Here is a 25933-nt window from a genome sequence, read left to right as displayed (position 1 = left end):
AGAGGTTCAATTATTCGGCTCACATCTCTGAATGAGGAGCAGACAAGACCCATTAGAGAGGGGTCAGGATTCTAGCAGTGACCTCTACCCCTTTTACAACCACCCCTTCTGTGACCCAGTGAGGGGACGTTCTGTTCTACCTTAGGGGGTTCTCTATAAAGCTAAAAACCGCATGAAAGTTACACTGAATATCTGTATCTGGGATACAGATCCTGACTCTAGTAAAATGTTTTGAAATTGTGAGAGACTGAGAGACAAGCTGAGAACAAAAGGGAAAAAAAAAGCATGTGAAAAGTACAACAAGCAGACTGGAACTGGTTAACTAACCACATTTACACCAGTTTATATGTAATTCCATTATGTCATCAATCAATTTATAGTGTGATTGCTGTTTGTGTTTACCAGTCAAACCAGAAGGCTGTGGCCTGCTGACACAATGCGACACAAGTGAACTTACATAATTGGTTTCATTTGTTAGGGAATCCAAAACTGCTTCAGTTACAAGTCAACCTTCAATTTTACATGATAACTATAGATTTTGTGTGCTTAAGTCACAATATTTCAAAAAAGAAAGAAATCTCAAGGCAAGGAAGCCTTTGATAAATGGCATTCAGAAAAGTTTAACAGTACATTCATATGCTCAAACATGGAGCAGAGAATGTTTTGCATATGAAATGTGAGAAAACAATCCTCCACCCACGCCAAGTCTTAAATGAATGACAACTGACCGGGCTCACCTCTCTTTGATGGACATGTGTCTGGCCATCATCATATCGCTCAGTTCGTCCTCTTGCTCAGGTTGAACCAGGTTGGCTTTGTGGTCGCTCTCGTCTGAGTCTGCCGTTGGAGGAGGCTCACACTCGCTCCTGGGCGAACCAGACGGTGCTCTGGATGTTACCACAGCGGACTCTGGAAGCTCTGTGAGGACAAGCACACAAGCACACACACAAGCACACACGCACAAGCACACACGCACAAGCACACACGCACACACACACACACACACACACACACACACACACACACACACACACACACACACAATTGAGTAGGCAAAATCAATAATTTCACAGCAACTAAAGTACATACAGTTAATGTTAACAAGGTTCAAATGGTAGATTGGATGCACTGCTTAGGAATGTCTCAAATTCCTAAAAAAAAAAAAAAAGCATTCAAAATACATTGCGCAAATTGATTCATTTCTCAAAAACCCGAGCATTTCCTGTCAAGGAGACAACTCTCTAAATAACACAATATTCCAGAAATTCCCATGATTACAGGGGTTTGCACAAAACCATTGCTCTCACAGTGCAAAGTAAGCAGCAAAACCAGCGTGGGAGCAAACATCTTTCATGCTTACCAAGAGGCTTTCATCGACCAGTGAGAAACAGTACAGACGCTTTTCACAGCTTTGAATGGCCCTGGCACAGATGTAATCAAATAACCCACGCTGGGTACAAACACTGGAGTTCCCTAGTCAATGAACTTCGCCTGATGTTTGCCTGAGTTTCCATGCTGCTGCTCCCACTCAGTACCCACTGCACAAACCAGCGATGACAGATATGTTTAACTTACTTCTGAAGTTGTACCACCATACAGACACTACCAAAGTGTCTGTTTCAGAGTGACTGCAGCTCAGACAAAAAGGAAACCTGAAAACCACAACCTGAATGTAATGTTTTCACAGATGATACTCACAGAAGTTGTGGTTGTTGACTGCTGACATTTACACCATGGTTTATTTAGTATTTTTCCATTCATTGATTTTCTTCCCTTGTCAAACATCACTTTTTAGATGTTATAATTCTAACATTTGGTAATTTGCACTCTTTGTTAAGGAATAAATTAATAAAACTGATTCTACACAACTGCTGTTGAGGTTAAAGTATATGGAAAAAAACTATTTTTAAATTAGATTATAAAGATAGCAACAAACGGGTTTAATATTTGCAGATAAACTGTGGTCACCATCTTAGTCTAACATGTCAAATTTGCCAATTACTAAATATGATGTGGTTTTGCAAGTGCAATGTTCACTATCTTCACTGTTTTAGTCAACTTGTTTTTTCTTTAGAAGTACAAACTTTATTCTCTTCAACAGAACTAACATCCCCCAATCACTCAATACTACAAACCCCCTGTAGCATTTTGAAGAAAACCTGATTTTTCAAGGGTAACGTCTCATTTTGCACACACAGCAAGAATATACAATTACTTTGTAAACAAGAAAACGTATATCATATCGACATTGTAATGCTGTCATTTCTAAAAAAATAAGTAAAAAGTTATTGTAATACTAATAATACTGTAAACAAGAGAGAAAATCAATACATTACAATGTAAAGTAAGCAGATTTCCCTCTCTGATTTTACCTCCAGTGATGGCCCTGTTCGTCTGGCCGCCTGTGTAGGGTTCCTCCTCCCTCAGATACCCCTGTCTGTTCCAGCCTCTCCTGGAAAATATAGCTCTCTGAGCTCTGCACTGTTTCCTCTCCCCTCTCTCTGGACAGCTGCTGCTGCTCCACCTCCTCCTCCTCCTCTCGACTCCTCTCTCTTCCAGTCAGGGGCTGAGGAAGAGCGGTCTGTCTGACTGATCCGTCAGGAGAGGGCAACTTCCTCTTCCCTGCTCCCAGGTCAACTCCGTCTTCTCCTAATGGCACAACTCGGTACCTCTGGTGATCCACAGAGTCCTGGGACCTAATGGTCATGTCACGTGGATGGCGAGGGGCCAGGGACCTGTCAGAGCTAGGAGGGAGGTGTTCAGCCCGGGTTGGTGCTCTGGTTATATGGATGTCTCCAGCATGATCCGTGGATACTGTGCCTCCTGCTCTCAGTGCAGAGGATGATGATGAAGAAGGAAAGTCGCCAAATTGAGAGGCTGTACCATTTTGAAGCTATGTAACCAGAAGGAAGGAGACAGAGACAAAGAAAGAAGTGGGTCAGTCTGCCAGAGAAGCAGAGAAACCAGCCAGGCAAAGTGCAAACACACACAAAATTGAGAGAATCACGCTGACTAATCACCGCCTGCCTGACTGACTACACTTCCTGAGCATCAAAGGGCAGCCTATCTCATCGGTCAATTACAGCCCACATCACAAAGCCATGCCCCTGCAAAACTCACCAATGCACAATACATCCAGCTGTAGTCAAAATACACGCTCTACCAATTTATAACCATTACTTCACCTTGAGTACATGTAAACTAACCTTACATTTCTGCTGAGCAACTATTGAGCAGTGACAGCAAACATCCATGGAAGGCGCAAAATATTTTCTGTGTCTGTCCTTTTAACTTCTTTTTTGCTTGCTGTTTGCTGGGAATGGCTTCAGCCACTCCACAACCCTTTACTGGATAAAGGGATAAAGATATTGAATGAAACTTCTTTTCCTTTTTCCTGTAAAGCTTTCTCTCACTGAAACAGTTGCTAGTTTCGAGTGAGCTGATGACAAATAGCTGCTTTCAGTCCATGTGGCGAACAAGAGTTGAGATGCATTTGTTCTCCTTCCTCTGCCACAGAGGCGTCTTTCAAGCCCTCAGCCCTTCTGAAATACGGCCAGAATCATCACCCAGACACACATCGCAGCCTCTTTATTGACACAGTGGGCTGATGAAGGCCTGAGTCAGAGCTTTATCAGAAGCAAAGTCATGCACTGTACATTCATAACGAAATTACACAACATCTAGATGATGCCAAGAATGAGATGCCATACAGCGCGTGATGTTCACAGAAATGTAAGGCCATTTCTGAGAAGAGTGCTCCAGCTGCGTCAGCCTCAAGTGTCACAGGCTAATGCACGGTGATTGTTGAGAGAAACCTTACTTGTAGGTGCTCTACTGGGCTGTCACATAGTTCCTGTTCATCCCTCATGTCTATGTCGGAAGACTCCTGGAGCAGAAACATTTACATGCTACAATATTTGGTTCACATATTTTCTATTCTGATAAAAGGAATATTCACATGGATCATTTACTTAAAATGGATTTTCCATATTATTTGGCAAAAAATACCTCTGAGAAACTAATAAATAAAATATTTAGTTGCAGACACCTTTCTCTATCTCTTTTATAGACACCAGATCTTATGTGGTTTTATCTGTTCTTATCTTGAGTAGTCCTTTGTGTAGGAGTCAGCCAAGTCTCACCTGGAGCCAGCTAGAAAAAATGCAGCAGTAAGGCTCCTCACTGGTACTAAGAAGTAAGATAATATCTCCTGTAATGGCCTCTCTACACTGGTTATCAGTCTGTTTAGGGCTCCAAGTCCATATATTGAGTATAGTTGTCAGATCATCTGAAATGTTACTTCTCACAACTTTATGTCCAAAGAATTAAAATAAATTTAGTGTATAGCATGAAAAAGAGGCTATAGCCAAAAACTTGTAGAACAGATTATAAATAATTGGAATAATTAACAATGGCACATTGTTCTGCTGTTCCTCACCTGCTCCATATCTCCCAGTGTGATGGGCTGTGTCTGGTAGCGCATGTTGGACCTGCGCTGCCGTGTGTCTCCTCTGGTTCGGGTAACCCTGGTTGGAGGCTGAGCCAGTCTGTTGAACAGTGCCATCTTTTCTGCCAAGCTGAGGGTGCAGAGGTCAGGCTCCTCCTGACTGTGACTCTGATTCTGGTTCTCAGCCTCCATTGTGGATGACTGTGGCTCCCTGGTATGTTGTACCTGCTGGGGTCCTCGTGCCTGCTCCCGGGCTGCTGAGCTCTGCTGTGACGATGCCCGCAGGCTACGGGGAGGATGTCGTCCAAGACAAAAAGAAGTACGAGAAAGGGAGACTTCTGGTAAGCATGGAAGGAGCTCATGCAAGCTACCAAAGTGGCATGCTACAGACAGCATTGTGGTGTTGTGTGACATCTAAAATAAATTTTAAAGAGCAAAAAGGGGTTGTTACACAGGCAGAGTCAGTCAAGCCCACTACAGATAAATGATGGTCTTCTGAGTCATTTAATAATTCAAGTATGTAGTTTCCTCCAATCACACAGGAGGGCACCAAAAATCAAAAAACACTGTGCACTAAGACTTTACATTAGTGGGAACTTTATATCTTGTAGGCTGAAACCTGCAGTACTTATTCTGAAAACATTGCTATGCTGTGAATGAACAGCAACCAGTTAACATGTTAGGCACACATTGTAGGTCAGCTTGAGCAGTCATAGCCGTGCACACACACGCCCACACACACATGTGCCATGTACCTGTATGGCAGGACATTGCTGCAAACTACGGTGGGGCTAGAGATGTGTGCTACAGCGGCGTGAACAGTCACTGTTTGTGGCACATGAGAAGGGGCACTACCGTGGTTAAGTAACAAAGGTCACACACACAGACATAGAGGTGACAGAGAAAACACACAGGTGACAGAGGGAATAAACCAGGTGAAGAAAATAAATCACTTAAGCTTAAAGAGAGGAACATACAGCATGTTGAATGGTAAACAACATTGGTAGAGGCTCAAACCAAAAGTTCATGTCAGAATTCATGATATATTTCATACATAAATTAAATTTTGAATCACATCCAGAGTAGAAAATGTGATTGATTGGACAGCAGGTTGAAAAAATAAGAAAATAATGACATCGTAAATTTAGTTGATATAATATATATTCACCTAACAAATAAATAAATAAATAAAATCTACATTCACCCTTAAAAAAAAATAAAACATTGCTGCCTTTATCTCAGTGAAGTTGAGGTGAAAGCTCATACAGTAGCTTTAACTATTTGTTTTAGATCTGAGTTAGTGGGACTAAGCACACTTGTTATGGTGGATGGAAATCTGAAAACCTTAAAAAAACTACATGGATCACTATACCACCAGGAGGAAGTAAGAACATTTTTTTATACTGTACCTATTAACTTTTACAGACTTACGTGGCAGCAATGACTACTTCCTCAGTGGTGACTGGCTGAGTTCTGGATCGGTCTTGGGTTCGCCTTAGTCTTCTGTCCACTGCTGCATTCCTAGATCGTGGTTTAGGAGCTCCACCATCAATGCTTTTCTCCAGTTCCTAGTTGGAACCATCAGGGTATAGATGTAAAATCACTAAGTCAATGCAATTGTTTTTCATCTTAACCCTGGCATAATATAGGTGCACAGTTATGACAATTGTGCCATGTCGTCAGAAGCTTTGCAGCGAATGAACTGGCTGCTGACATCAATTTGACAATCTTTGACAAGCTTGACAATCAGAGACTTGAGACAAATGAAGATGCACATAAAGAAAGCTCCTTGGCAATTCAAGTACCTATTGACTTGAGCTCAAACTACAGAAAATATTTGAGGTCAATTTCATGGATGTGGTGTGAAATGTTCTATGTCTAGTCTGATTAGTTGTGGAATGAGATCCAAAAGGAATCCTGAGATTTCCCAAGTTCTCAGCTTTAAATCTTTATAGCGATGAGAGAACGGCAGAGAAAAAACAGACGGCCTCAGTGTTTGTGTCCTGGTTGGAAGAACATTTCTCCATGTTCTGTGTCCAGAACCAGCATGGAATCTGCAGAAATGAAAGGACAAGCACACAATAGTTGAAGCTCACCCTGAACAGGGAGCGCTTGGCTGCTACGCTCAGCTTGGCTCGTTCATCCAGCTTCTCCTCATCAGCTGCAGAGGCAGAGAAAAAGAGAAAAACAAGGACATTAGATATTTTGGATGTCTTGAAAGATTATAGCTGGAATATAAATCCTTTATAAGCAGTGATCAAAAAGTCAAAATATCCAACTAAACATTGTTCTAACTCCCAGAACTTAAATTCCACAGAAAATAACAGATGTTCTAAAGCTGCTGGATTTTTGGTAAAATGTGTTTAAAATGCTGTACAAGATATCTAGAATATTTCCAAAATGCCATGGATCAAATCAGCTAACACTCATTTCGGCTTACTGAAATCATCAGTCACAAGTTTGAAATGTGAAGCCTTTTCTAGTCTATACTACTGTAGACCAGAGCACTACTGAAATTTGAGACTATATAAACCTGTTATTATCAAACTGCCTATCGTGACAAAAGAAGATCTACTTTTTCCTGAGATGTTGAAGTGCAATAGACTTCAAATCATCTGTTCACCATTAGTACATTTACCTTCCTCATTACAGCCATCTGGCCTTATCCCTGCGAGCAACGATAAACCACTAAACCTATAACTGACAGAAGTAAGGTAAATATTCAGAGCTAGACAGGTGTGTGAGACACTGCTGCGGGCACGCAAGTACGCACACACACACACACACACACACGTCTCTCAGCAAGACATGACATCACCAAACAGCTATTCCTTTTGATTGACGCCGCTGTGCTGAGCTCTGCACTCGCTAATTCTTAACAGTACAACAAGCGTCACAGCTGAGTGTGTGCTTATAAGAAGCAGATGATCTGGTCCTGCCCTCTGTGAAACTGCTGTGCTGTTATGCTACTGTGAGCACTACTAATGAGTCTATAAACAAACTGTTGTGCTTCCATATCAAAAAATCAAAAATAGCACATCCTGAGGAAAAAAGACTGATAATATTCAGATTACAAAGGTAATTGTGAGGTCTGTTTTGCAGTTTTAGTGACATTCCTAAAAGAACAAGTACAGTGTTTATGCTTGTTTTTGATAGAAATATGAAGCGAAAAATATGAAGCAAAGACAACCACTATTGCCAACATCACGCTAAATCTTGTTCACCAACAAATTGGTACAATAGCTACAAAACTTCATCAGCTTTTCTTCTAGATGCAAAGTATAGTACATAAACTGGTAGGAAATGTGTAAAATAAATCCTAAATGTCTGTATGCACATTTATAATTGCTTTTATTTTACATTTATGACAAACATTGTGGAAAGGAAAGACGTAATAAATAACTAAACTACTTACCTTCAGTGGAAGCAAAACCTGAACTCACACAGGACCTTCAAAAGTGGAGAAAGAAAAGACAATCAGCAAAAGCTACTACTATCCCAGTGACAATGCATGGATCAGTATGATCAAAGGGTAGTGAGTAGTTAGAGACAGGAACAAAAGAAACACAGGCACAGAGCAAGTGGGGAGATGCAGTGAACAGCAGTTGTTTCTGGTATTCTGGAAATGCAACAGTGAGTGTTAGGAAAGAAATGTGAAGGGAAACAGTCTAGTAAAGCAGACTACAGTAAGCTGGAGAATTAGACATCATTACAAAAGTCTGTTCAGCTGGTGGTCTCAGGAAGTGATTACCAACAAAGGCCAATTCATGCTTCCTTCGTAGTTTCACGCGATGACCACTGCCAAGGTCCAATCACAGAGACCTTTGGCCTTTAAGCTTCCTTGTTTGGTAATTTTGATAGGGTGAGGACCAAAATCAAGGAGAGGGAACGAGTATATGTATTGTTGTGTCACACCTATTGGTCTGTAGTAAATGATGATCCAGCTCACATATTAGTCTGATTCAGGACGTATAGTACAATAATTTATTGTATACTAAACACAATATAATTTAATACTAAACACACAGTGCAATAAAACCCAATTATATTCAACCTATTTAGGAATCAAAAAATTAAATCAAAGTGTTGATGATTTCCTTGACATGCATGATCACCTGGACATTCTCAAAGCCATGCACCCTTGAATTCATACTGTTGCAGTACCTATTAGTCTCCCGGTGCTCAGTAGAAGTGATGGGCTGCGTCCTAAACCTCTCAGAGGTCTTTCTACTCTCCCCGGGATAGATGTATTGCCGGGGCCTGCGCCCCCTGTCCCTTTCCACTCTCCAAGGGGCTTCGTAACCCATGACTACCCAGTCCCCCTCAACCTCACTGGAGGGATCAACCAAGGGAAGGGACCAACAGATACAGATTACCCAAAAGAAAGGAAAAGTACAGTATCGTCAGGGAGAGACAGAGAGGGATGTGTAGCAAAAATGGAATTGAGTCAAAGCAGAGGTATACAACTGACTCTCAGTCACATCCTTGGTTTTTAAGTGAATTATGTGAGTAGGGGCATGCAGATTTACTGAAGCCTGCACACAGACATCGGCTCCAGGTAGTAACTGAACCAGTCACAGTGCCAATAAAGTGGAAAAAACAAAACTGCAGTAAAAGGCGCTGTTATGAATGAATGCCTGTTGTACAGATTAGAAACTGTAATAGAATTATTGTGCTCAGACGTTAACTTCAGACCTTGCTTGTTAGTCATTTAGTAGCCAGGCAATGTTATGAAACATGCATCAGTGTGAGTTCCAAAGCAGCCAGCCAGTGATTAGCAGCGGTGTAGTGCTTTACTTTGACACCTACAGTTCATTCCTGCGGCTGGTTGGAGGGGTGGTGGTGGTCTCCATGTAGGAATGTCTGAGCTGGGCCACAGACACCCGGGTGTCTTTGAGACTCTCTCGGTTACTATATCCTTCACCTTGGCTGGTCTCCTGGGGGTTGTGAGTCTGGTTTTGCAGGTTCCTTTGACTGGGTCCTTGTGCATCTCCAGCAGTGTAGGAGGTGGAGCTTCCTGGGCCTGCATGTGCCATTCTAAGGATGTGGCTTGTGGCCTCCGTTTCATCCCACCTGGTTCTGCCTCTGTGTCTTTCTCTTGCAGCCTGATCCTCTGCCTCAGCCTCTCTTACCTGACTGCGAGTTTTCACCCTGGACAGTCCGAAGTCTTGGTCTCCTTTTCCTCTCCATGGGTCCTCAGTGCTCCTCTCCCTGCGACGGATCTCTGATGGCAGCACTGCCTTCCTGCTCTTCAGCAGGCCCTCTGTCTTCACACCCTCTGTCCCCTCAGTCTCTGCCTCCTGGAACTGCGGCTGCCTACCCCTGGACATGGGACCAGAGGCCATAGACAAGTAACTGGGGCAACTACCAACTTCTTGTCCCCCCACTTGCCCAGGTCGGGTGAGCTGTGCCTCAGGATGATGTTCTCGCTGAAAACAAGACTGCTGGGACCCTGGTGGGTCTGTGCGGTAATGTGTAGACATCTGGGACTGTTGCTGAAATTGATTGCAGTACACCGGGGCTTCTGTCACATGGCCGAGCTCTGAGCTCCTCTGGTGGCCGTCCTCCCTGGCAAGCCTCTCCCTAACTCGGAGTCTTTGTGGAAAAAAAGGGATGGTTAACATTTTATGTCTCTTAAACTTAAAGAAGGCTGTTGTAACATAAAGGGAGCAGCCGATTGTATCTTTGTGGACTGGTTACACTCCTCAGAATGAGGTATAGAAGGTAAGGCTGCATCTAACAAGCTTTTAGATGGAGAGGTTTTTTGTTATATTTTTTGTTATGGAGGTTTTGGCCTGTAGGTCTGGACTTCCAACACAGTGCAAATACATGAATTGCTAATGGTTTTCTTTTTCCTACCAATTTTCTGAACAATAATATTGTTAGTTTTACTAGGGGATGCAAGCAGTATAATGCTGCCAATGAAGTCATTAGGTTAGCTGTCGGCTGCACCTGAAGCCAATTTAGTAGTTTTCTTTTTTGGGAAATGTTGGCATCTTTGCACTATTAACAGTAAACAAATAAACTAAAGAACTGTTGTATGCAACATAACCATTGATGGATACCCAACAATAAATTACACTGAAAAACCCTGAATTCTCCTTTTACAAGGTTCTCATTTCTCAGTTTTTTATTTGAAACTGTCAGAAATGTGATTCCAATGTGTTTATTATTGAGATTGGGCCCGTTTAATTGGCTGTAAGAGCTGCTGTATTGGATTGCTTTAGTGTGTACAGGTGAAAGAGAAAATAATGCTAATAATCGTGTGCAAAATGCTAAATATAAAAACTTAAGGCGAGTACTACTGTAAGAAAAGTAGTAATACTATAAGCAATTGGTTTTCTCCTTTTGTCCTATCAAACATTTTTCACACCAGGAATAAACTGAATACAGGTAAATGTGAACTGGAAATGGTGTTATATTCCAAAGCAAAAGGAACAGGAGCTTGTGATGAAGATGAAGATGAAGATGTAATGATAATAATGAAAATGACGGTGATGATGATGTGACCTCAGTTGATTCAGTAGACTCTTAAGGCTAAGAAGCAGAGACTCATATGTCTTCAAATCAGGCCAGGATCCAAGCTGAGCAAATGTAAAAAAAGATTATTGTTAAGGGAAAAGCATTTTTGTTTAGTAGCAAACAGTATTTGGTCCTTTCCAGACCCACAGTTTAGGACGTGCTGTTTAGAAGGATTGATGGATTTAGTTAAGTCCAGCTGGGTAAGAACATTGCAGGTGATCCTGTGGTGAGACACAACCAGCCTGGGTGTACCTTGATGGCCAGTTGATAAGAGAGTGGGTGTCGCCCTCATCATCAGTCTGGAGGAACCAATCAGTGCTCAGTTTCACCCTTGCACTGTACCAATGGAAACCAAGTGGAAGACATGAAAGTGAGTGATTGATTGAGTGGGTGGGTACTTATCCAGATTCAGCGTTCAGCTCTTTCCTTGACAAGACTACATCAGACACACACACACAAATACCACTGCCTTAAATGGTCAGAGTGAGAACGGGCTTAGCTACCAGCAGGATACGGGTTAAACTCCTTGGTGAGCATTTCATTGCTACTGAGTTTTAGTAAGATATGAACAATAAAGCTTTCTTAAAAAGTTTGTTAAATGAAGAGCAGCTCTACTAATTTGGCTACACACTACATGGGGTCTTACAATGCAGCAGATATTCAGAGGAAATGCTAACCTACTGCACTAGAGTGAAAACGCAGTTCAGGCAAGTTGTGTGTGGTTGAGTGATGTGATGCTGAATAAAGACAAACAGCCAGAACTATTTAATTAAGCAAAGCCCTTCAACAGTTCAACAGCATTAAGGAGAATGTCCCTGAGTCATAAATACAGAGAGGACTGGACAAATCTTATAAACCAAATATTGGTTTATAAGATTAGGCAAGCTCTCTTACTAAAATAACCACCATGTGCTATGTAGTTGAATGTGCCCCAGACTTTGTTGAATGTTAAAACTTTTATTTTAAAAATAAAATAATGATTTTTGTTCTCTTACATGTAACTACTCATGTTAGATCATGCTGATACAGACAATCTTTTGGGGGCCCACAGACATCCTGAGCATAGGTGAAAGGGACGCTCTCCTATTTTCATTCCTCAAGGTCCTTGCTGGTCTTGATCAAGCCCAGCTGTGGGTCAGACATCTGACCATGGAGTCACACTGAGCCCCCCCCACTAACACAACACCCTCTCTGCACCACAGTCACACATACCCAAGGAAAGTTTTGAAACCTGAGAGAGGGACTGAGAAATGCAGAGATGGGGTGAAGCTGACAGGAGCAAAGACAGATTGGAAATGTTGACCTGGGTGGGTGTGGAATCATCTTCATCTGTGCTATATTAACAGCAGACTACAGGGCCATAGCCTGGTCAAAATCTGGGCTTGGTCAGCGTGTCATTTAATTAGAAATTAGTAGGAGTGATATACTGAGATGCATACACTGCTGCTATCTGCACTAATACTCCTTTTTAGTTCCCCTTCACCTATCTACTTCATACAAAACTAACAAAAGGTTTTAAATATGCAAAATTCCACTGATTTTCTTTAGGGAAATGTCCATGTTAAGAATAAACATACTTAATTCTCTAAAATGTATAATTAACTAATTAAGGCTGGAGTGCTGGTACTTGTGTAAAATAAACACTGGAGCACATTTAGGGTAGCCTTCAGTGTAAACAGGATAGTTGTCTTAAGTAAAGGACAACCTTTTCAACAGTTTCAACAGTTCCTGTACAAAGAGGAGTGGTAAGGGAGGAAATGTCAGTTTGATGGATAATAATGTTGCAAATATAGCAATATATCTATTACAGAAAATGATACAACAGCAATCTGGCCCTGCTTGAACCTTGTGTGAACCTTGTGAATATAGATTTGTGAGGGGGAAATGGGGTCCAGGCCCTACAAAAGAAATTGAAGTTTTACAGAACCTACTTCTATAATATCTCTACAAATCTGTAATATCTCTGTTTCTTACATTTTGCAACATAATAATAACTTCTTGAAGGGATAAAAAAAAAAAACAATGACACTAAAAGAATAACCAGTCACTCAAAGACCACTCACCCGTGTCGGCTGAGGATGTTGTGGGCCTGTTGCTCAATGAAGGTGTCCCCAGGAGACACACCATGTTTAGGTGAGGAGAGGGAATGGTGCCTGCTCAGCTTAGGTGAACTGGGTGGCATCCCTGTGACTGAAACAGGCACCCGGGCAGCAGAGGATGATGTCAGATCCATGTATGAAGATGCAGACGGTAGTTCGGGAGGTGCAGCCCTACGTTGATTCTCCAGGTTCATCAATCTCTCCCTCTCTGATAATGAGTCCACCGTGGTTCGAGTCATCTCGCAGCCCAGGTTGGGGTTGCTGTGCTGTGGTGCTGAGCGACCAGGTCTTGGGCTAGTGGCAGAGGTGCTGGTGTAGGAACTCAATGTGATGTCTCTTCCTTCTTCCCCCAGTAACTCCCCTCTGTTTTGTCTCTCTGAGCCCTCCGACTCCTTCCGGGTGCGTGCATAGTGGGAGGGACAGTCCAGCTCCTGATCCAAGGAGATACCATAGCGCTCAGCAAGCTGCCTGCGCCGCTCTGCCTTGTAGCGAGCGATTCGTTCAGCTTTGGACTCTAGCTCTAGGCCACTAGTGGTAGAACCTGTACTGCGGACTGGCTCTGACTGAGGGTCAGGTCTGCATCGAGCTCTAGACTGTCGCTCTGGAGCTGCTGTCACCCACATTTCTGGGCCTTCAAGTCCTTCCACACCATACCTCTGGACTGTAACTAGCGGACAGAGAGAAAAATACAAATTGGTCATAGCTGTACAAGCACACACACGATAAAAAAAAAAAAAAGCATACTTTACTTAAAAAAAACTTTTAAATGTCTCACCACCACAGGGTTCACATGGGTCAGAGGCCCTGGTGTATCTTGGTGTATCCTCCTCTAGAAGCCGGTGGGCCACCAAGCTAGGAGGCACCAGAGTTGGATGCACCTCACTCTCTATGCCCTCCAACCGCCGAGCAATGCGCTCCTTTCTACACACAGACACACACAGACAAGAAGGAAGACATGCTGAAACATGTCAACACTGTTATAGTTAAAACACAAAAACAAAAAAAACAAACAAAAAAAAAATAAAATAAAATATTTTTTTTATCCAGCGCATTCTTACCTGTTCATTTCACAGTCACCAGAACTTGTAGTAATGCCTTCAAATCGTTTCCTTAATTCAGAGACTAGAAGGGGATTAAGAAAACAAAATATTGTTATAGCCTGAAATACAGAAAAAGAAAATATTATCTTGCTAGTTCCTTGTGATAAAAACGCTATATGATAAACCAAACTGTTCCTCGAAAGAAAAATTCACTCACAACTTTGATTTAGTCGTGGCAGTGAACCAAAAAAAAAACAAAACAACAACACAAAAGATCAAAACTACAGTATCTTTTTATTCCACACATTTCACTTCCTTGTCAAAATACCATGCCAAACGATGCTCACAATGCAGCCACTAACAGTGTGGTCAAAGGTTCGGGGGGTGTAATGCAGGCAAAGGCAAGGAGCAGGCTACAGAGGTCTGGTAAGCTTAGTTCTTTCTTACTCTGCAATCCCATATGTCTTTCATTTTTAGTCTTCAATCTCCAATTATGGTGACTAAAAGTGAGGCCACTTCACAGTTCCCTCCAGAGAAATAATGAGCTTTATACAATTTATGAAACATGCTGTACTGTACTGCCCACTACCTGTAAACATTTATAATCTGTCAAGTTGCACTTTTAGACTTTTTTTTTTTTTTGTTGCAATTAATAGTTGTTAAGCAATAAAGTTTAACTAAAAAAACAGGGTATCCGCATACCCTGTGTGTGTCACACTGACAGACTATCCTTTCTTACCAGAGGTGTTAATGTACTCAAGTACTGTACTTAAGTACACGTTACCAATAGCATATAAACCATTTTATGGTGGTTATACCACTTTTGTATCCTAGTGCCCATGTCTCAACTTATATAAAAAAAAAAAAAAGAAAGTGAACATTGACCACTAACAGCAACAAAATGTTTGCCATGCAGAAGCATTTGAGAAACCTTTGTCTCTCTTTATTGGTGCTACAATTTAGGTTAAATGAACCCTGTCGAGAAAAAAAGAAGAGACTGCAGCTGTTTATATTGTGCGAGGACTAAGCTTGTAGGAAAAACTGGTTTTAGACAAATCTTGACAACAATCCATCTGGCAAGAGGCTGCTGTTGCACAACTGTGACTTTGAAAAAGCCTGGGAAATTTGACATTGGGAGAGCCATTTACAAGCATGCAGAAACAATAAATAAATAAATAAAAAACTCTTACTTACCTTTGGGGAGATTGGCCAATAGACTAACATCTATATCCTTGCTTTTGGCTGTGTTGTCTTTTTCATCAAAGGAGAATTCTTTCTGGAAGCTGAGGAGTGCACAAAAATACCAACTATTATTAAAACAGAGCTACACTTTGAGAGACTCTATTGTTTATAGACCAAAAGTGCAAGCAGCAGTGTAGTAGAATCAGATTCTAACCCTTTCCAAAAGAATCAATTCCATAATGAAGCTGCAAAAACAAGCAATTAATCATCCAAACAATCCAACTGGATTTGAACCTGTGAATTCCATGAAGCTCTGAATATTTATCTATAAATTAGGAGAAGATTAAGATGATGAGAATTTAACCCTGTCACACCCTTTGCCTCACATAAATACACAACTTCCCCCTTCAGAACAACATACTGAAGTAATTTATGGATCAAAACCGCAAAGTTGCAATACAACTATAAAAGAACTGGCAGTAGATTCTTCATGTGAGGAAACACTGCAGAATTGGGAAAACATGACTTAGTGGTTGTGTAACACAATGAGAGACACAAACATAGAAGATCCTTCACAGATCTATCACAACAGCATCAGTTTTCATGACTAGATACCATTCAACGAGCTTCTATGCAAAGTGTTTCCAAGCCAAAGCCACACCTGAACATTTTGGCACCAACACCCTCCTCGCTGCAAAGGAAATGTTCTAAATGAGGCTAACATGTGGCTCTGGTGGATTATTTAACACCTAGCCGACAACACCATGCTAACCAATCCTCCAAATGAAAAAGCAGAGAGAGGTTTTACAGTGCTTTTTGCAGTAGCACTAAGAGCTTATCTTTTGCTTTCCCACTAAGCTTGGACACTGGTCCTATCTGAACAACACATGCTGTATCTGATACCCCACTGTCTCCTTGTCTCTACAGTCACAGTACTGCACTAAGGAAGTATTTAATATACATCACACGTTTTAGGCCAGGATAACATTTAATCTGGTTGCTGCCAAGGCTTTAGCATATGTTTCGCATCATTTTTATGCTCCTCAAACTGTTCAGTGACCCCTAGTGCCCCATGGATGATAGCAACAAGTGCAGTTTGTGTATTGCTACCTCAATGTGAACTGTGGTCTAACAGTATTTTCTAATATGACAGTACCACTAGGAGTCAAAGTCAGTCATTTCATAAAATACCACACATTTTGATTCAGTTATAAGGGCAAAATAATCTATTTATAGTAAAATTTTACATATGGTGTCATTCTTTTTTGAATGGTCTTATTAAAAGGACCACTGTTTTTATTTACTGGGTCTTTAAACTAAAACAAAGAATATCTTACCTCAAAGCTCTCTTCTGTAGCAATCTGGGATTGTTTAGTTTAATAGGGGTCTCACTCCCAAGTCCTGTGGGCAGAAAAAAAAGAGTGGCATTCAGTTATGGTGGAGTTCATGGACTTCAACAGAACAATATGCCATTTTAGCTTTAAATGAATAGACAAAATAAGGCAAACTAGTCAGCCAGCCTATCTGCAGGTCCTTGGCACAGACCCACATTAATTAAGTGGACCTCCACAGAGAAAACAAATCATGTGGAAAACAATAATCAGCCTGCCGGACTGAATCACATCAAACCCAAAACCTCCAGCAAACAAAGTGGAACAGACACAGAAATTATCACTGCTCTTACATCCAGAGATACGGTCTCATCTTAGGTTTCTGTCTATGTGTTTATCATGAGGTCATGGCCTAATGCAACTGAATAAAGGGGTGACCATCTGTGTGTCACTGCCTGAGATGGGCACTTAAAGTCTGATCACACATCAAGGTTGCAGTGCAGCAAAGTTGGGATAGTGCCAAGAGCAGCCAAGCACATCACCGTCACTGGGTAGCATTTGTATACCAAACATGAATGCAGAGAGAGGACAGCAAGAAGACACAGAGACACCATACTTTGCAATTCCTGAAAGCCTGACAAAGTCACTTCTTTGAAGCTATTTAATGAAACAATTAGTCCTAAGAGTTAACGATGTAACCTAATATAGCTGAAATCTTATTAGTAAAATGGCCAAAGCCAGTAAACAAGCGCAAATCATGACAGCTTCATTACGTTATTAGTGGGTATTAAGCATAGGGGCAAAGAATGTGAGTTCTATGAGACACTTCTTTGAGGAATGTCTACGCCTTCCTCATTTACTCCAAACCTCAAACTTACGGTTTTGGCTGCCCTCGGACCTCAGAGTTGTCAAAGCTGTGCAATTTCAGGACAAACATGTGGTTCCGCTTCCATCCCCTCAGAGTTCACCTCAGGGCCGCGTGACGCCCTCAGACTGCCCCGCTGCTCCACCCAAATCCCTAACTTCTCCTCTGAGATCACCCACCACTAACCTACCCCCATTCCAGATCTGTTAGTCCTTATTAAGGATGTTTGGGATGATGTTTTAAATCCCTCCTACTTAAGCAAAACATCATTTAAGAAGAAAGAAGGCTTATTTGGAGAGGGCAGTGTGCCTGGATGTGGTATGGGGATGGTGGTATATTGTTTATTTATATATATATATATATATATATATATATATATATATATATATATATATATATATATATATATATATATATATATATATATATATATATATATATATATAATAAGGCCGGTGAAAATACAACTCATTCCTTGCGAGCCTTGAATGACAATCCTGGATTTCTGAGCTGATGGTGTATTCTTTTGACAATGTTTCAAAGAACAGGTTGAAATAATTCTAGTAGACATTTCCAAAGTACCCATTCAGCTTTCTTGACATGAGTTACGGTATATGTTCATTTTCATGATATGTAAAGTCTATACAAAAATAAAACCAACACTGACAAATTGTTTGCATTTCCTGCAAATGCGCAGCATGTCAGGGTTTCATGAGCATAAATATGTTAATGACCTTTCTCTTTCTTAGCAATGTTAAACTATGGTTTGAATTTTCAAAACCAAAATGGTAATAAAAGGTAATAATATTTGTATTTCTCCATGGGCTAAATATGTTGGAGTATGGAGTTCCATTTGTAAACCTATATTTCTTTACAAACGCTAAATCAATCACATTTTGAGCTCCTTTGTACAGTGTAACAATATATAAATAGCAAGCAATTAAATGGACTGTTTTTCATACACAATGGTACAAAGTCCAAAGATGATGGTCTCTGAAGTTATAAAGACTGCATCCTTTACACTACAAAAAGCAACAAAAAGAAAACAGAAGCTTAGATACTTCTAAAAGTTGTGTTAATTTCATGAATGTGTGTATTACTCCTGTATGTTTAGATTACCAGTGACTATAACTTTTAACTTTAAGGCCAATTAGACTATGATGAGAGTTACTGTTATGTTCTGACAGAACAAGACCTGCATAATTACTGAAGCAAAGTGCACTGGATCCACTTCCTTGTGAACTTGGAGCTAATTTGCCTTTCCTGCTCCTGTGAGTACAGTGGTTTCTTTGTTAGTATTTATGATTGTGGTTTTCTGAATTTGTGTGCAAGTGCAAGAAGACAACATGCAGTTTTCATAGAATGCCACTATATGCTAAATGTAGAGTCTGGTTTTTGCCAATTGTGCTGAGGTTGCTCTGCAGTAGAAACTGGCTATAGAAACTGGTTTGTACAGTATATGTATAGAACTGTATATGCTAGGTAATTTCTGTAGAGATGCGATGAAACGTTATCATGAGTAATAGTCATAAAGGTCATAAATAATAAAGGTTAAATAAGCTGCTTGTATGTAAATAATAATAGCATCTGTGCCTCGGGGCAACTGTCTGAGGCTTTCAGCCCAAACATATAAAGTTCTCGTTAACCCAAACCTGTAATCCTTTTAAACTTGAAACAGCCTATACCTCTATACAATGGCAAGAAACAACAACTTTTGGAATTTCATGGTTTTCTGCATTAATTTGTCAAAAAGTGTGATCTGATCATGTGTATCAAGAGTATTTACAAAAATAATGTGCCTAAAATAATACACAAAACAATTATTGCAAGTTCTTTATTGAGCACAACCATAAAAACCTCATTGTGGCTATATTCCTTGAATGTCTCGTGTGTGGCTCTCTTCAAGTTGTTCTATAGCATCCCTTTATGTTTCACGATGATATGCTGTGCCCTTGTTAAGCCAGATGTAGTTCAGTCTTAGTTCCGTTAGTCCACAAAACATTTTGCCAATAACACTGTGGAGTGTCAATATCATCTTTGGCAAACTTCTGGCATGCAGCAATGTTCTTTTTAGTAAGCAGCAACTTTCTTCGTGGTGTCCTGCCATAGACACCCTGCTTGTTCAATGTATTTCGTACCGTAGACTCATTAACACAGATGTTAGCCAGTTCCAATGACGCCTTCAAATCTTTGGCTCTTACTCTGGGTTGTTTCATTACCTCACTGAGTGTTTGTTGTGTTCTTGGGGTCATTTCGACTTCCCACTTTTTGGTAGAGTAGCCACAGTCCCAATGTGTCTCCATTAGTAGATAGTTTGCTTAACTGTAGACTGGTGAATTGAAATAAATGTCACATTTTATGACAAATTAATGCAGGAAACCATGAAATTCCAAAAGGCTCACATACTTTATCTTGCCATAGTACATAGTGACATATACCTGTAGGTCATCAGAGGAGATCCCCATGAAAAGCCTAAGCGTCTGAATGTATTCACCATTCCAGTCACAGCCATAAAAACCCCCACAATGATCACAGGTGTCGCAGCCTTTGATGTTGTCTGTAATACACAGAAACACTATGGCTGCTATAGCCGCGAGCATATGTGCCAGGAATTCCTCAGCACCAAGCCCCATGTGTGGTGTTGATGCTGTAAAAGCGACTTGACACTGAAAGCATGGGGATAAAATTATTTCATGATTCACTGGAGTGTCATTGAACTTCTGAGGTGAGGAAAAGCTTTTATGCGAAGGTGTCAACGCTGTGAGGTACAAAGGCTGCATAACTGTCTGTACACAAAGAAAGACACTGCCTTTGGGAATGTCCTGCTCTGATAAAATTCAATTCAAAAAAATTCAATGCTTGAAACATGTTGCACAGCAAGCACCCGGTGCAGAAACCAAAGAGGCATCAGTGCCTGAGCAAAAAAAATCTCCAAGTTAACATACAGGATTAACTTTGAATCTTGGGATTACACCGATCCCAAAAGGAAGAGTGTCACTCTTTAACTGTCTCCATTACATCACACTACATACAGGATGCAGGGGAGTGTGTGGAAATTTTATCATCCCCACCAACATTTGCCCACTTACTCTGCCTTCATCCTACCTGCTGAGAGACTCAAGTTGCAACTTAACCCTAAATGATCCTAAACGACCCTAAAGATTTAAAGCATTAAAAACAGATGGAGAATCCGAAATTAGGTGAGGCCATAAGAGCAAACAGTAGACTTAAATGGATGTGACAATAAGCCAGTAATGCCTTTACCACTAATAACAATGCATATACAAGCTATTCTGTTTCGAATTCAGTTGAGAAGGCAGGAAATAGCCACACTGTCACACCTAAACCTTCACACAAGCTTCAATACACCCTTCTTTCCATAAACCCAGACTATGCTTGCATAAAACCCTGATACTGTGGGCCACCTGTTGTTGAATTCCTGGCTGTTAAGCATAGAGAAGCCAGATCGCAACACACTCAGTTCTCACTAAGAATATATTACAACCGGGTGGGAAACGACAAGCGTTCACAGGGAAGCAGACATGCACCTGCGGCCAGTCAGCAGTGCATAATCATCTATCACACACAAATCCTGTAAATGTTAAATGTTAACTTTATCAGCTATTATTGTCATCAGTTAGAATTGATCTGGTTTCTATTTTCTTTGTACTGGGCTGTTTACTACTTTCTGGCATTTGTGTTCTCAGGATTGGACATAACTTCATTCAATATAAAGTTATAACATGAGTAAAATCTTCCCTATGCTAGTTAGCAAATAGCAAATTAATGTCTAAAAGACAGAGCACCCATTCTGAACTTGTAGCCTAACAATTCATCTGTCCTTATGCCAGAAATATGACTTTAAATTAATGCTTATTCTACCAATTTAAATGCCAGTATTCCTGGGTCCTTTGCCTTTAGGCTGTCATGCTGTAGTTATATGTTTGACTTTTCACTTATTTTGAAATAATTCCAATTTAATGAAAATTCGGATTTTTATTTATTCATAATGCTGGTAATTCAATGAATCTGGTTTATTACTCAGTCCCAGTGCACATAAAAACATCAATGAGTGCAACTGCAAAATCCATGTATACATCAATATGTGCAACTAGACTTAATTGTGCCTGTGACCAAGAAGCTGTGAAGCTCAGAAATAGTTCCCTCCTAGAAACAACCTCCTGCACTGTTCAGTGTCCCTTATCAGTGCTACATAGTGTCCTTGGAGGCTACAGCTGCAGTGCAAGGACAGCTGGCTTGAAAGCAGGACAGTGGAGAGGAAGGGAGTCTGCAGTTTGTTGCCTGCCAACTTCCAAGAGCTCAGATTCTCAGCTTTACAACCAGATTAACCTGTCCCCCAAGCTTCCAGCCTGAGCTTCAAATCACAGCTGTGCCCTAACCCGCAGAACCCCAAATCATTACTCTTACCTTGGCTGCAAAACTTGACATGAGTCAGGTAATTTGAGATCCACGGGTTCCGGTACATTTTGGCAACAAAGTCAGGTTAGAGAGGAACAAAGATAAGATAAAATAAAAGATATGAAAAGACAGGGGAGGAAAAAGAGGCAGCTGCCTAAAATATGATGCAGCTAGAAAAACTGTTTGTCAGTGCTCTGGGACAGATAGAGGAACAGAGAAGGGAGTCAGGTAGCGTTGGAGAGAAGCAGAGGAAGGAGGGAGGGAGGGAGGGAGGGAGGGAGGAGGGAGAGAGAGAAGCGTCCCAGCCGCAGTGCCAGTACAAGTAGAGGTGGTCCTGAGTAGGCAAACAGAGGAGTGGTGAAGCTGTGGCTGCAGCTCTGCCCCTTCTTAGATCCACTCCTCTGCTCTGGTTCCTCTCACTAACCGCTGAGTGCTGACCAGTGCCCACTACAACAACAACAACCTGCAGGGCTAAAAGCTTCTCAGCGCAGGCTAAGCTCATTAGCAAAAGGCAAGTAAATTAGGCCCCATCTCTACTACAGATTGGACTAAAGCGTCTTACGTGCATCAAACCAAACCTCAAAGGCACAGAGAGAGGAAAGAGAAAAAGATAGTTAGGAGTGTCCCTGGAGAGTGCTGCCTTCCTCTGGCTCACACACATGACTGGGATGCCAAAGAAACCGGTGCAGAGCGTCAGAAAAGGGGGGGAGAGAAAAGCATGCAGGGTGGGTGGATGGGAGTGGAAATAAAATGAGCAGGGGAAGAGGAGAAAGTTAAAATGAATCTCAGCCAGATGAGAAATTCCAGTCATCTCTCAGCGGGGACAAAATAAAAAGAAACAGCATACAGAGAGCGAAAGGAAAGGGGGAGGAGGGACAAGAGAAGGTAAGAAAGCAATAGTGAAACAAAGTCAAAAGACAGAGCGAGCGTGCAAACAATAATGAGGAAAAGGGAACTTTGCTATGTGCACTCGTGACTAATTGTATCATTATGGTAAGACTTTGGTTCCTCCTAGAACAGCTGAAAAGTAGTGCAAAGGGAAGTAAAATAGGTTGATTTATTGAAAATGCCACCAATGCTTTTAACACACTCATCAAAAGTATGTGTCCCAGAGCACACACTAACTGATATTCCCTGAGTGTGAAGAATCCCATTTCCTTGTGCTATTATGCTGTATGCGAATGCCAGGAACGAGACAAAAGCACATGCTAACAAACATATACACACCTCACCTATACATCAATTTGACGATGACGTGCTTATCACTGCAATAAGAGGGCATCGAAGGTAGGCTGGCGCAGAGCCTGACACTGCTTATCAGACACTGCTGGGAAAACAGTGAGTGATATCTTATCTTTCTGCAGCAGTCACCACTAAAAACACAGGCTCCAACATAAAACAGATCCAGCGAATGGAAGAAGCCAGTTGGTCCTCAATTCAGTGACTGCAGAGTTGCATGAATACATAAATCAAAGTGGAGTTCAAATGAAACTTCTTCTAAATTCAAGATAAGGTGTTAAGAAATTTCTAAAGCATCACCTCAAAATAGGCTTGTTGCATTATAAAATCTGTCAGGACACAAATCTCTCTAGCCTCATAGTTAAACTTGCAAATAGGCAAGACTCAGTCTGACTGGCCAAGATGTGTAAACTAGAGTTTGTGTTTTTAAATCATTGCCCAAAGTCAATGCTGTGTCCTAACGATTTCATACCTATACAACAAAACTGCCAAGATACTTTTTTTTTTTACTATTTTTGTAATGAGTAGGGCTATGTTTTGGCAAGAATTTGGCGTTTTTTACGGTGCAATTGTTTCTTTAATGTATGAAGTGTGGAAAAAAAAATTATAGGTGGTTGGGTTGATGGCAGGAGTATGATGCACAGAGGCTGAAATCGCAGATCCAATTTTTAATTCAGAACCTAAATCCTGGTGAATTTTATGTAACAAAATTACTTAATGTTAGAGAAATGTTGGGGCACACTGAGCACGCTCAGTGATGATTTTAATCAAACATAAACACTAACCAGGACCTTATCACTTCAGCACCTCCCACAGTCTACCAGCTGGCAGTCTGACTAATACTGTATGTAATGTTTGACTGTTTAAGTCATCTGCTGCGTAGATGACATCAGACCTACAAAAACACCTGATGGTTTCAACCTTGTTATTAGCAATGATGAGACTTTATTGCCATGGTAAACAAGACCCTGCAGGTCGCTGCAATGATTCAACACTACTGTTGTTCTCTAATTTTTGTGGTGGATTTCAGGATTTTTTTTTTTAAATGTGGGCTCCTCGCTCAAGATTCGTGCATAAACAACCATGCACTAAAGTGTGTTCTCATTTGGCGCTTAGCCCTATGCTCATGTATTATATGACAATTAGAATGCTGTACCAGCATTACATTTGCCCTATATCACAGCCAAATGGAAGTAAAAAAGGAAACCACACTTCAAACAAACTGAAGGAGTGGTATGAGTGTTTCTCTTAGACACCCCTGCCAGCTGTTATGCAAATAAAAACTTAAATTGTATACATTTTAATGTAATTTGGAAGAGCTTGACTATAAAAAGTCTTCTAACATTAATTCTGAACTAATTCATAATCTTTTACATTTAACCCAGTTCATCATATTAGACTCAGACAAACCGTTCCATAAGAGGACATCTACTGTGGAAAATTCTGTGGGAACTGATGTGAGCTTGGGTCTGTAAATGTTTATGGCAGAGGTTAGAGGACTGACAGCAATGAGATCAGAATCCATATGAAAGGTAAATAAAAGCCATCTCTGCAGCCACACTACAAAACTTGACAAAGTGTTGAAACTGTTATAGCCCAAGAAAACTACATCCATTAAAAGACAGCATTCCAGGAAACTACAGTGTAAACCATATAGTTTATGGACTATTACAGTCATTTTGGGTTTAAAACTGACAAGCAACAGTAATTTGTGCTTATATTTAAAGGCATCAGTGGTGACATTTTCATTCCAAAACATACACACATTTACAATTTGCCCCAAGCTTTTGTTCTCGTCAGCTTCGAAAATAACATCTAGACAATATGACATTAAATAAACATTGTAACTTGGAATAAGGGCAAAAAATTTATGCATTATTCTGTTTTTTTTCCCCTGCAGAAAATCTAAGTGTGCCTGCTTGCACTATAAAATGTAAATGCACTGAAATGCCTTAAAATTAAAAAAAAGTGTAATTGTTAAAAAAAAAAGATGAAAAAAGTGTTTTTATGCAAGAATGAAATCCAAAACTAGAGTATTTTAATTCCTTAAAATAAAAATATGAACTTCCAAGCAAACATACAAAGTGTATTTTAAAATAAAACCCAAGAATTTGAGTTGAGTTACTAGAAATACTAAATAATAAAAATATGTGTGAGTTAAATGGTGTCAGTGATATGTAAGCAATCAAATCAGGTGAAATGCTAATTTGTTGAATTTAATACAATATCACAACTGGCCTGGTAAGTTGCCATGTTAAATCGTACGAGAAAGGCAGTTCAGAATATACCAATTAAACTGTAACAATAGCAAGGCAGGTTATGTTTAATATCAAAATAACAGAGCCGCCTCTTTCTACTAATCATCAGAGGGTTACACATTCAGAGTTGACGCTATTTCAGCCTGGACAAGCTCACATGTGCAACTAGTCAGTGGGTCATTTTAAGATAAACACCAGACAGTCCATGTTTGCACTTAAAACGACCTCTCGCTCACAGAGGCATCCCGACAGATCTGTTAGGGTAGGAGTCCTTAATGGCTGCATCGCCTTCATGGTCAGAAAATCTTTCAGAAGAGAAAGAACATCGAGGACGTAGAAGAGAAATAATCATTAGCATAGCATGTCTCGTGCTCTGGCCTCTTTCATAACTCTCTTAAAAATAAAAGTCTAGATTTATGGCATCCCCTAGAAAAGCTATGCGCCTTGTCTGGCTAGAGAGCAGCAGAGGGATCCAGTGCGCACAGCCATACTGTCTCTGCAGACACATAACAGAGCCTGGGCCTCTGCAGC

At 40.7% G+C, this 25933-nt stretch overlaps 1 protein-coding gene across 1 annotated transcript in view; it reads right to left on the bottom strand.

Annotated features, from left to right (window-relative positions):
- The window catches only part of svila (supervillin a), a 40099-nt gene extending 17332 nt beyond the window's left edge, over positions 1-22767 (bottom strand). Inside the window, exons 1-18 of the mRNA XM_026361826.1 lie at positions 21915-22767; positions 16628-16691; positions 15303-15391; positions 14127-14190; positions 13844-13989; positions 13033-13735; positions 11222-11305; positions 9257-10042; positions 8612-8779; positions 7863-7897; positions 6544-6608; positions 5879-6015; positions 5203-5298; positions 4439-4733; positions 3821-3886; positions 2432-2893; positions 2373-2394; positions 738-918 (exon numbers count right to left, since the gene is read on the bottom strand). Of these exons, the coding sequence (XP_026217611.1) occupies positions 738-918; positions 2373-2394; positions 2432-2893; positions 3821-3886; positions 4439-4733; positions 5203-5298; positions 5879-6015; positions 6544-6608; positions 7863-7897; positions 8612-8779; positions 9257-10042; positions 11222-11305; positions 13033-13735; positions 13844-13989; positions 14127-14190; positions 15303-15391; positions 16628-16691; positions 21915-21972 (3521 nt within the window). The 5' untranslated portion in view covers positions 21973-22767. The remainder of the gene's footprint in view (positions 1-737; positions 919-2372; positions 2395-2431; positions 2894-3820; positions 3887-4438; positions 4734-5202; positions 5299-5878; positions 6016-6543; positions 6609-7862; positions 7898-8611; positions 8780-9256; positions 10043-11221; positions 11306-13032; positions 13736-13843; positions 13990-14126; positions 14191-15302; positions 15392-16627; positions 16692-21914) is intronic.
- Between the last annotated feature and the right edge of the window lie 3166 nt (positions 22768-25933).

Source organism: Anabas testudineus, chromosome 2 (assembly GCF_900324465.2).
Source record: "Anabas testudineus chromosome 2, fAnaTes1.2, whole genome shotgun sequence".
NCBI classification, from domain to species: domain Eukaryota; kingdom Metazoa; phylum Chordata; class Actinopteri; order Anabantiformes; family Anabantidae; genus Anabas; species Anabas testudineus.
This window is presented reverse-complemented; position numbering and strand designations above follow the sequence as displayed.